Genomic DNA, 13129 nt, shown 5'->3' on the forward strand with positions numbered 1-13129 from the left:
TATTCAAGGTGTCATAATCTAATAGCTTGTCAAATTCTATTTCCATGGATTGTTTCGTAGAAGAGAGGAGACTAGGAGAGGACAACCAAATAAGTTTTTCGTAGTTTCCAAACAAATGGTGTCAACCGTGGTATTCTCATTTTTCAGTTTTTATTTTTTAAGAGCTCACAAACAAGAAAGTAACATGGTAAGAATGAGACAAAAAACAAAATCACGGTTGAGAAACCATACTTAATCATAGTTTGATCGATGTAACAAGGAAGAGGGAAAATTTAATCCATTCAGACTTGCATCTGAAGGCTACATAATCTTTTTTTCCCATGTACTGAGTACTACTTGGCTAATTACATGAATGTAGACGTCTTTCAAACTAAGAAAAACACTTTTGTCTTTCTTTTTCCATACATTTTTGTTCTGACTTGAACAAAAAATACAAAACATCCTATATTCTACCCAAGTTGAGCTTCTTTTTCATGGCAGGGTAGGGATGTGCATGTCATTTCATCTTTCTCGTTTACACTCGGGAACGTGCTCCCAGGGACACATGTTTCCACTCCACCAAGCGTTGAAGAAAGTTCATCACCTGCATGAAATAAATACACGAGTACATAAATAATAATTAGTTATATTTTAGGCATAGGATACAATGGGGAAAAATAAATGAAGTAAAAAAAAAATTCTGCTTGCCTCGTTGGGTTCTTGCAAAGAGTAAGATGCACTTGTGTCTTTCGGAAATTTGGAGACAAGAATGCCAAAACCTTGTCCTCTGTCTCTTAATTTCTGTATATTAAAAAATTTGAAACCCTTTAGCTTATTAATCATCCCAAATAAGATAATTAACTTACACAAACTATAGGCCTCTAAACTAAAAGAGCTGGATTTTTATTGAGAAGTTTCTATAAAGAAATAATAATAATTGAGATCTTTGGATACCTTGAAAGCATCTTCATCGGATCGATCATCGCCAATATAAACAGGAAAGACATCACTACAATTGGCCAAACCTGTTGAACATTATTTGTAATTTAGATGATGGTGGACAATTTAAAACAAATTTTAATATAAATTAAGAATCTCATGTAGTCATGTGTTAAAACAATGTTCAATGAGTAAATTAATCGTAGGGTATGGGAGTTTCCTTTAATTATTTGTAATAGTCAAAGCACTTCAGAGTTATCCAACAATTGAAGAGCACAGAGCCACAGACTTGTACGTTACTTTGAGCCATCATTAATACATGTTTTATAAAAATATGTTTAGCACATGTTCAATTGTGACAATAAAACGTAGAGTCTGTTAGACTAAAACTCACCTAGTGACTCTAATAAAAATTCCAAGGCTTTCCCTTTGTCCCATTTAATAGTGGGACGAATCTCTAGCACCTGTGCAAAACAAATGGCAATGAAAGTGAGACACCTCTCACTTCTTTTCTTACTTCTTCTTCCAAACTAAATCAAACGCCCACTTAAAAAATAGATAAAAAGAAAAAGAAAACAGAACCATGGCCCACCTTTCTTCCTTGGGTAAGTCGAAGCTTCGGGTACTCCTTTAAAACTGATTTCACTTGGCGTGCCAGTTCACTCCATTTCTATGTATAGTGTGCATTTTGTTTAGACTTTTTCATGAACACAGAAATAAATAGTCCATATAATAAAAAAAAAGTTGGACAGGAACCAAAAACACTGCAAATAGTTACAAACGAATGTCTAAACTCTAAAACATGGATGACTTCATAGCTTATAGTTTGTACCTTTTCATCAACGCAACGAAAATGGACTGAAAGACAGAACTTGTTGTTCTCAACCAGAGCTCCAGGAGTTGATTTTGTCTTTTCAACTAATTGTTGATACACCTAAAAAATTTGTACCCAAAATAAATTACTTTTAACATTCTAGAAACAAAATCCATTTGGGTAACTAGGAAGGGTTAATATACTAATAGACGAACCTCATCTATCAAGGGAAGAAAATCACTGGCAGGTTGACAAAGGATTGCCTCAGCTTTGCTATCCTATATAGACCACAACCAATGCAAAATTATGAGTTCTCATAAAATTTGGGAAAGTTAAGAGTTAGGAATTAATATATGCGACCATATAATAAATAACCCGTACATGTACTACATCTAACTCACTCACTTTGTTGTATTTGGAACTTCTTGTTGGTCCTTTAATATCCATGCCATGGCTTCCTGCATAATATAGCTCTGCCAATCGAACAAAATTGTAAACCTATTGTTTCCAAAGCCATCATCAAATTAGTACAAAAAAAATTAAAAAGAAAAGGAAAGGAGAGAATAGGAAGTACATAATAAGAGCACGGAAATTTACTCTAACCAACTTCCGAATTAATATTGTACCTTGTCTTTGCATCTGCCGGTCACTATAGCAGTAGGGAAACACCTAGCAAGTTTCCTCACTGTTTTTCTCATCTGATACACACAACAAATTTTTACGTATAGATTAAGTATATAATAATAAGTCCAAGATAAGGTTCAAATTCAAAAACATCAGTAAGTAATGAAACTAACCGAATCAGACATGAAAGCACGGTCAGGGTCGTCGACTATAGGAGACAGCGTGCCATCATAGTCCAGAAACATGACAATTTGTTTTCCCTTTGACGCGTCAATAATTTGGTCAAACATGTCTAATGCTGATGGATGGTGAAGCTGTTTCATAATTAAAAAAAAAAAAAAAAAAAGCACATGTTAATGTTACGTATGATTAATTAGCAAAGTCAGATAGATCCACTATTTGGAATTTGAACATTTATTTAAAACAAAAAGTGTGAATTAATAAGAGAGGTTCTTCTCACAATCCAAGAGTTATGCTCCTGCGACAAAGGTGTGGATTTATGATGGGTAGGAGAGGAGGCTCTCATGGACTCAACCCATGCATTGATTCTTTGGCCTCCATTGATTTCAAGGTTCTTCAAAACCCTCCTCCTCGGAATGGAAATGTACCCTCCTGGCGCCGCCGGTGGCTTTTGTGTTGTTGTTGGAAAAACCGTTAAGGAAACTCCGGATTTAGTATCAGACACTACCACATTCTGCTGCGTCATTTTGACACAATCAAACTGCAAAAAACAAACCCAACAACACTCACGTCACGTACGTTTTCAAAAGGGTATGCTATGGTATTGGTTAATGGTTAATTATTAAAACCAAGTCTGAGTGAGACTTTAGCTTACGTTTCAAAAGAAAGTAAGTAACTAACTTCAAATGTTGTGGTTTAGTTATTGTGTGCTGTGCTGTTGTGGCAGAATATATAGATCAAAGAAGAAGGAGAGTAGTGACAGGAAATGAAGAGTGAAGAGAAGAAAAGGGATGAGAAATGGAGAGTGTAATGTAAGTGTGAGGGAGGAGACAGAGTCCCCTGCATTGAATTTATAGTTACAAAAAAAAAACAGAAGCTCCAAAACACTTTCGTGGGACCCACGAGTTTGCCAACCCCCGATATCCCCGAGGTCCCCACCATAGTCTACAGACCACACCGTCTTTCCTCTTTATTACGTGTGAGAGCATAGAAAAAGGTTGAACAAGCTACAATATTCATCAATAATGGTTGATATAGGGTGTAATTGTTTGAGTTTTTTAATTAAGTAATTTAAGAATTAATTAATAACTTATTTTTAGATATATAATAAATCATATTAAAAAGAGAATATAAATTTTGTATACATTTCTGACAAAAATTAAAAGGATTAACCATATAAATATCATGATTAGAAAATAGAAAAACAGCTACCGTTTCACTATGGAAATGGTTGTGTTATGTGTCGTGTGTAGATGTGTGCGTGGAACATCTTATGAGACTATATTATCAGTATGTCTCTTTAAATTATCGCAAGATAATACTTGTGCATGTCATTATACATATGTGTGATGTGATAGAATTGAAAGTTCGTGTGATTTTATTTTTTTTGATAAAACATGTTACGGCCAAATGGTTAAATACCCAAATACTTTGGCAATTCAGTGAAAAACCAAAAAACTTTTGAATTTTGCCAAATTCTGCTTTCAAGCATGGTTAAGGGTAAAACATAAAATACACTAAACCGTGTAAAGTGATAGAATGTAAGTATAAGTATAGAAAAGGTATGTTTTTTTTTCTCTCAAAATATTTCAAAAAATTGATTTTAGTCTTCATAAAAATTTAATATGTTTTTATTCTTTATCTTTTAATAGAAATGTATGTTTTTTTTATCCTTGATGAGAATTACATCAATGCAAGGACTAAAAATATAGTACATTTTTATAGAGAAATAATAAATATACCACTCCAATATCATACATCCTTAAAACACCTAATAAAATATATATTTTTAATTTTTATTAAATGTATTAAGTAATAAAATAATATATTTTATGTCACATTATCACCGGGGTTGGGGAATTTATTTTACTGTTTAGGGGTGTTTGTCATTTTTTTTCATTTTTATGTAGACTTAAATTGAATTTAAAGATATTTTGAAAGATAAAAAAAAAAAAATTACCCTATGAATATTATTCCTAATAGAATTGGATTTGATACTAACTCACGAAATTATCATTGTTTAGACTTCATTTTGAAATCATGGTACTGATTATTAAAATAAAGCAAAGCAAATTGAAATTGAAAAAATCAAGGATCTAAATGAGACAGTGTAGAACCCCCTAATTCTCACTCCATGTAATCAAATATCTTCTAAACTCATGTTCTAATATCTAATTAAAAATCAAATAAAGTATTAAGCCAAAAAATTACTAAGATCTCGTAATCATCTATTCTTATCCCTAGGATATCAACGCATATGGTTAATTGCTCCAAAATTCAATCCACTAACCACTTCCCCAATTGTGAATGTGAATCTAACATTACTCCATATATTTTGAAAGCGAACACTTATAGCAACTTGAATTAAGACGTCATAGAATTCAAATTGAAAATTATATATTGGGATTCCTTATCCCTAACCTAGAAAACTAATCACACGCCATAAAATAAAAGAAAAATAGAAGATATGGAAGAATGTTATCAGGATTCAGTGACCTTGTAAGTTTATTCCTCAAGAAGTTCCCAGCTCCAATATTGTAGGAGGAAGAGAAATGGGAAATTTTTTGCTAGAAGTCCTTCTATCGATCTTTTATTAAATTCAATTATTTATAGGTTTTTATCGTAGTTGTTAATTAGGGTGGTCACACTTCACTAGCGCTCTAGCTTTGTCACGCACTACAAATACTAACAATGTAAATTCTGGAGTTATATGTAGAAGATTTCCACATAGTTGACTTTGATATCAACTAACATTGTCAACTATATGACAATTACTGATTTTTAAAATAAGTCTGAATAGTTTAAAAGTTTGCGTAGATATCTTTTGTATTTTTTAAATTTGAGCTTAATTTTTTTTAGTCTCCCAAATTTAAAACTAATTATATTTGTTCGTCTAATTTAAAAATATTGTATTTCTTTGAAATTACTTTTTGTGATCATTTCGGTTCTCTTAATAATTAAGGATTAAAAATGAGTTATTTCTAAAATCCGGGAATAAAAATAATTACTTTTAAAATTGAGGGATAAAAAGAAATTGATTCAAATTTAAGGAAACATACAGATATTTATGCCTTAAATTTTTTTAAAATTTTACGTATTTAAATCAATTTTGACTGACTTATGTACTCGTTAGAATCTATATCAATGAATATTTAAAGTCATTAAATATATGTTGTTATTACATAGGACTTAACTTTAAAGTTTTTATTTTATTTTGCATGAAAATAATTAAAAAGAGTATACATTTCAAAGACTTAATATTTTAAGACTTAACTTTTACACTTGTTTGCCCAAAAACTTTTACGCTTGTTACCCAAATACTTTTACGCTTGTTTAAAATATTGTTTATTTGGCTCTTAATTTTTACATTTAACATTTTCGCGTTTTTCTATGAGCACACGAAGAGATTGAAATAAATAAAGTAAATAAGGTTTAAGCTCTTAGCAGAAGGAATAGCATTTGGAGAAAATTTCAAATAAAATAAAAAGAATTATAATATTTTGTAATTGCAATTAAATAACAAATATATATATATATATATATATGGTTATCAAATTCGAGAGTTTATGCAGACTTGTGAAAGTTCCACAAACTCGACTCGTAAACTTGTAAGAGTGTATTTTATATAAGAGTAATAATAAAATATCTATAAATAACATATTAATTAAATGTTTCAACAATATAATAAAGTAAAACAGTAAATCATAAAGTTCAAAATATTTAAATAACTAAGTCTAGTAATAATACATCACTACTAGATAATAACATGTGGAAGTTATAGTAGAGGTAGATCATTCTCATCGAGAGTTTGATATTATTAGAAAATAAGAGTTTGATATTATTAAAGGTGAGAATTTTGTATTTGAGAATAACACTATAAATGAAGGTATGTTGAATACTAAATAGACAGGAAACAATACAAAATAACTTACATTTTGGTCTAATTTTTTTAACTTGCTAGCTCGTTGACTCGATAGTAAACTCAAGAGTATACCGAGTTTACTTAGAGTTTATAGAGTTTACCCAAATTAATTCTACTAAAAAAAGAGTTTACTCAAGAGTCTCGTAGAGGATAAGTGAACTCGTAAACTAGTAAGAGGTAACGAGTTAACTCGAGAATTTGATAACCATATATATATATATATATATATATATATATATATATATATATATATATATATTTGCATCAATTATTTAAACCAAATATTTTCCATTGTTATACTTTTAACTTTAACTATATTTTGAAGTTGTAATTAATTAGTATGAATCAACCAAATCTTGAAGTATAAGTTGAAATAATAAAATGAACATTGTAAATATATAATGAATCAACCAAGATAAATCAAAAGTTAACTCACTTTGGCACATCCAAGAAAGTTGAGTATGTCACATGTAAACAGCATTGGGTGTTGACAAAGAACGGGAAAATGTAGATATATATGGTGAAAAGTAATATGGGTATACCTACCCAATTAATATTATTATTAATAATAATAATATTAAGTTTTGAGATAAAATTTTGGAAACCCTGAACCAGAGGTTTACTAGCCATATAATTGAGTCACCACTTTGTAATGGTTTTATTAATTGGATTTTGATTGGGCCGTATCGACCTTTGAATACAAACTTAGCCCTGTTAATTAAAGGGTTTGCTGATATGTGCATGCTACTATAGTACTATGTGCTATATAGTTCCGTTCCATTTTATTTTATAGTTAAGAAATGGAATTACGCCCACTGAAAAGGCCCTGCCGAGCAAAACAAGGAGCTCAGCCATAAAATCAAGCGTGCGTTGAACAAAACCAGGAGTTGCATGTGCGTTTTACAAATTGGTTTTGGCATACACCACTGCGTCTATCTCGTATGTATACTTACATATGCATGAACAGGACAAGAATCTCATCCTCCTTTTGAACCAATTATTGTTTTTTTTAGTCGTATATAGGCATGCATATATAAAAGGAAAGATCCATCAATTTTAAAAAAGAAAACGAGAGAGAGAGAGAGAGATTTGAAATTTAAACTGAAGAGATAATATTTTTAAAACTTAACTGTTTTGTCTTCTTCTTCTTTTCTTTAATAAAAATAAAATATGCTATCTGTATTTTCTCTCCTCTCATCCATATATACTTGTAATATGTGTGTACGATTAATTTACACAAGTGTCAAATTTGACAAAATAATGTTTTAATAACATTTTATAAAAGTCAAAATTTATAACCTAATCATTGAATCATGAGATTTTATTTTTAAAATCACATATATTCTGGACGATTGATCAAATTATAACAATATAATTTTGATAATTATTACATCATTTTTATAATTTGATATATAATGCGATTTTTATTAATTCAACGATTAAATTATATTTATATATTACCAAGATCATTGCATTGGCAAGTCGGTCAAATTGTCTCAAGTAATAAAGTAAAAAGATAAAAAATTTAAATGTAAAATTTAAAGAAAGTAAGAGATAAGAAATTTAAATTAGAAGATAAGAAGAGACAGGATATAAGATAAAGATTTAAAAATAAAAAATAAAAGATGAAATAGATAAAAAATTTAAAGATAAGAAAAGTAGAAGATAAGGTGATAGAGGAAGAGAATGAGATAATGGACATAGATAGATGGTTTCTTCTATTAGAGATACTCAGGATGTATTCATTAGAGATCTCTTAGTCTTCGGGGAAGTATAGGGGTTGGTATAAGTTGTATCTTTCCTTTTTACTTCTTACTCCTTCCTTTTATAGGACATCTTACTTTTCACACCGACTTCGCGTTAAACGTGCCTTTGGACTTATTTGTGGGCCTTCTTCGTGATGAGCCTGAGTTTCTTTTGCTTAGTGAGAGTATGCGCTAAGTTTGGAATTGCGCGCTAAGCAAGCTGTCTAATTCTTTCAATTTTTCTTAAGGTTTTTTCTTTCAATTTTTACATCAATTTTCCTCCAAAATACTTGAAATTTTCTTCTTTTAACTTCTGCTAAAGATATTAATTATTTAATTATTTCATTAAAAATAACATTAAAGTAAAGAAATTACAATCATTCTTAGCTAAAAATGATTATCAAATTAACTCAAATTTTGCGGTTATCAATTATTTGTGTCAAATTTTGTCAAAGTTAAATCACAATAAAAAGGTAATCAAATGATTCATATTTCAGTATATTTTGACATATTTATATTACGTCGATTTTAATCTATATAAATGAGATAACAAATGATTTTGAATAAATATGAAATTTTATATTGATCTATATGAATGAAATTTTCAATCTAATGATAAGTTTTAAGAAAATATTATTCAATTAAAAATTATAAAATAATATATATATATATATATATATATATATATATATATATATATATATATATATATATATATATATATATATATAGCTTTATTGAGGAATTTTTATTCCCTCACTATAACAAGGATACATTCTCTCATTCTCAGTGATAGATATTATATCCCGCTCTGTTTATAGAGTACTAAACTTCTTTAATAATAGTGACTAGTTGTAATTTTTTTTTACCAAATTTGTTGTAAATAACTGTGAATATTACTGTTTGAGATGGATATGTTCCATCCCTAATAATGACGTACATTGATTCTCTCTCTAATTTGTCATTAAAACTATGAATAAAAGGTCCTAATATATTTTTTGACAAGATTTTTAACATTTTAGGAACAGATTTCGTCTCATTCTAATATAATTGTTTAGTATTGCCAACATATTTAAATTAAATTTTAAAGGTTATAATTTGTGTATCTACTTTTACACTATAAATTAGAAATCACATGAAAAGTGAGATTCTCACTTTCTTTATTCTATCAATTAAATATTCTCAATATTTTTGTTTCTATCATTTAGAGAAGTATTTCACACCTACTTACACAACTAGCCTAAAAAATCCCTCTCAATTATCTCAGCAACATATTTTTTCAATCTATCACATATATTTTATGTCTAGATTGAATTTCAATTGTTTGTTTTAAAAGAAATTGTTAATAGTTTAAAATAATGTTATATTATAATTTAACTGAATTATGAAAGTATAAAATATATTCATTCATACATTCTAAGACTTTATTTATTATAAATTTAATTATAATATAAATTTCATATTAAAAACATCTATTTACTAAAAATTAAATATATAAAAAATATTTATTCTACATAATTTAGAAATTATATAAATGATATGTGATATTCATACAACTACTCATATAAAAGTTTATATAATATTGTTTTATGTATCTCTCTCCATTACATTGTTTATTTACATCTCAAACGTTTTAATTTACTCTTCTCTCTCGCCATCTCTTTTAGTTGTACAGTTTGTTATACGAATTGTTAGGATAATAACATTTCTTATAAAAGAATAACCCGAGTCACTACAAATAATCAAAGCATTAATGATTAAATTTACTGACAAAAACTACTAATTTTAAGTTTTCTTATAGCGGGGACTGGTATATATGTGTACGTGTGAATCATTGTTTGTTTGGAAAAAATATTTTCACATTTATGTTTGCCCTGGACTTGTTACAGCGTATGGCTATCAGTTCTAGCTACAATTTCTTTCTTACTTTCCACAAACAAAGGAAAATGACATTTAATTATGTTCTTTATTGTTACAAAAACACTTAATATATATTTATTTTATCCTCTATACCATTTCTATCATATTTTTCTTTTTATTCTTTCTCTTTATTACACCATTTCTCACATCTATTTTTTTTTCTTTTAATTTCCATTATTTTGTCGTTATATCTTTCTCTTCTTTTCGTTCAATCACTCAAAAAACGAGGTATACATTACATTTATCATTAATTACTCTCTTCTTTGTTTTCGCGCGGTTGTTAGTTTGTGAAATGAACGCTAGCTGCTCTAAGGGAATTGGTACCATGTATCTAGTCACGATCGACCACTTACATCAAGGGTACAAAAATACTTAGCCACCAGTTTCAATTTTTGTTTTGCAATATCTTTTTATGAATAATCGTGGTTTATATATATATGTATTCTCATATAGTGTTCCGTTTTCTTTTTTTCTTTTTTAATGTAGCGTCTAGTCATCATTTGATGCATAACCTCCTTTTTGTCTTCATACTCTTTTTCGTTGATTTTCTGGTTTATCTTTATTAACTCCTTTTCAAGTACGTTAATAATTTGAAATGAAATGTATTTCATAGACATCCATTATATTATAATATATTGAAAGAGAAAAAAAATATAAGTACTATATAAGATTTATAATGTGATGAGATGATAAAAATATAAAAGAATAAAAAAATTAATAATTTTTTTAAAATAAATAAGTATTTGTGTATTATTGCTTATTTGAGAGGAAGAAACTTACTAACAATAAAACAAGGCCAGTACCTGATACGTTCTTTTATCTAGCATAGCGAAAAATGCGAAAGGAGAGAATTTTCTTATAAGGATACTTTTCAATCTTACTTTGCATCTATGATTATGATTATGACTAGCAACAAACTTGCGCATCGAGTGGTTATAGCGGTTGATTGTTAATTGCTGCAACAATTATTTTGGTTTTGCATGTGTGGATTCAAAAGAACGTTTTACCAAGGAAGAGTCTGACACAAACGTGAAATAAACATGCTTGTAATAAATCAATTAATAATCATGATTTGTGTGCATTATGGTTCATGTGCATGTATACCTATCTCTAGTGCGGGATGTAATAAAAAACTACTCTAGTGCGGGGGGAAAAACTGTTGGTTATAATTGTTTAAATTACCATCAATTGCTGTCAGAAATTAAATCAAGTTGAAATGCTTGACTGGGTAAATGAATTTGTTTGGAAAATTATTACTTCATAGTTAAGTCTTTACGGTTGTAAAATATAGCAGAGTTGCAGTACTGCAAGTATTCGATTGCCACCGTTCTTACTGCACCGCAATTGTTTTCTTAGGAATTAAACCTTGTCTTAACTTATCTATTAGTTAAGTAAATATCATGTATGAGCATTTTGTACCAGATTTGAATGAAATTTGATTGAATTGAAGTGAAAATCTCTTCTTCTCTTCTTCTAGTAGTGTGCGTGAGTGTGTGGTGCAAATTCATTTATTTCCTGTAATATAGCAACATGCATGATGCATGTACTAACATCTTAATAGTACGTAGAGATAAGAGGGCGTAGCTATAGTTAGACATATGCGAGAAAAATGACTTAAGGCACTAAAAAAATGGAAAGAAAGAAATATCGAAAACGGGACACAAATTAGAAATTAAGGGGAGAATCTCCTGAATGACTCGAAATCGCATCAATGTGGTTTGAATCCGAAGATATTACTAGCTAAAAAAAAGTGATTTTGCAATATGGAATTTCTTTTACAATTTGAGACTCATCCTAAAATAATGGCATCATCAAAAGTTCAAAACACAAATTAGATTATAGATCAATTGTGATCATAGTTTGCTCTTTTCCAAGAGATATCTACGTGACATCATGAATTTATAACATCATTTAGTCATTGCCTTTCATTTAGCCTATAAAGCTGATCAATATGTATTCTTATCCCTTCCATGGATATGATACGGATTAATTCTTCTTGAGTTTAAACATTCCAGTGAGATGGCCGAATTAATAATAACTAGATTTTGATCATTACCACTGAAAGGACATCATCAATGAGCTGCTTTATCCTCAAAAGAGCATTAGGGAAAAAGGGGTCGGCAATTGTCCAATTGTGTATACACTTACGAGAGCCATAATTAACTCGTTGTTAGGGTTGACGGAACGTAACTTCATTTTTATGCGCACATTTGGCACATCTAGAAGAGCTATTGGTTTGTTGGTTCTGTTTTTTTTTGCCCACTTCTTTTGATTTAAACTAGAGTGACGAGGCTTTTGCCATTATTTATTGCAAAAAGCTTGAAGATGGATGATGTTGGATAAGAGATAAAGAAAAACAACCCTTTATCTTTGCTTTGGTTTATCACTATATATCTCAAATTCATTTTTCAAATATTTTCCAACTGAAACAGTTGGAGATGTGACGGAAAGAGACACTCCTTACTAAGCTCCAGGTCGGCATGATGGACTCACACGGGGCTAACATATTGTTGTCGCCATTAAAATAGAAAAATAAAAACGGTTGATATACACCCACAATGAAAGATAACAAAAAGAAAAGAGAGAATTAAAGATGCGTTAGATAACGTAGTATAACAAGAAAGAAAAGATTGACAAAAAAGTGAAAGAAAAATAAAAATGTTATGTAAGTTTACGAAGATCAGAACCTTTTTAAATGTGAATTTAATTAAAATGAATTGATGTAAAGATTTTTATTAGTGTTATCCAATCATTTATAAATTATCATGTATCATAATATTATTAACTTTTGTAATTTTATATATAAAATATTTTTTAACTATAATTGATATAACAATATTTAAAATTGAACTATTAAAATATATCAATCGAGGGCTCGTTGATGATCTTCTTTCTCCGAAATAATTTAAAACTACTTTTTTCTTCAAATGACTTTGCAGGATGTAAATCCAACGAGGATGATTACCTATATAAAGAGGAAAGATATGAACAAAGAATCACAGCTTT

General features: G+C 29.2%; 1 protein-coding gene across 1 annotated transcript; it reads right to left on the reverse strand.

The window, feature by feature from the left end:
• Positions 1-217: 217 nt before the first annotated feature.
• LOC100815357 (probable trehalose-phosphate phosphatase J) lies at positions 218-3366 on the reverse strand. The gene is made up of 12 exons (XM_006601875.3): positions 3192-3366; positions 2817-3077; positions 2530-2670; positions 2359-2430; positions 2138-2230; positions 1948-2010; positions 1751-1852; positions 1511-1588; positions 1313-1382; positions 934-1004; positions 688-780; positions 218-583 (listed from the first exon to the last, which is right to left on the reverse strand). Exons 2-12 carry the CDS (start codon positions 3060-3062, stop codon positions 515-517), a joined length of 1098 nt encoding a protein of 365 aa, XP_006601938.1. The 5' UTR covers positions 3063-3077; positions 3192-3366; the 3' UTR covers positions 218-514.
• Positions 3367-13129: the final 9763 nt, after the last annotated feature.

The sequence above is a fragment of the Glycine max genome, chromosome 18, assembly GCF_000004515.6.
Source record: "Glycine max cultivar Williams 82 chromosome 18, Glycine_max_v4.0, whole genome shotgun sequence".
Classification (NCBI taxonomy): Eukaryota; Viridiplantae; Streptophyta; class Magnoliopsida; order Fabales; family Fabaceae; genus Glycine; species Glycine max.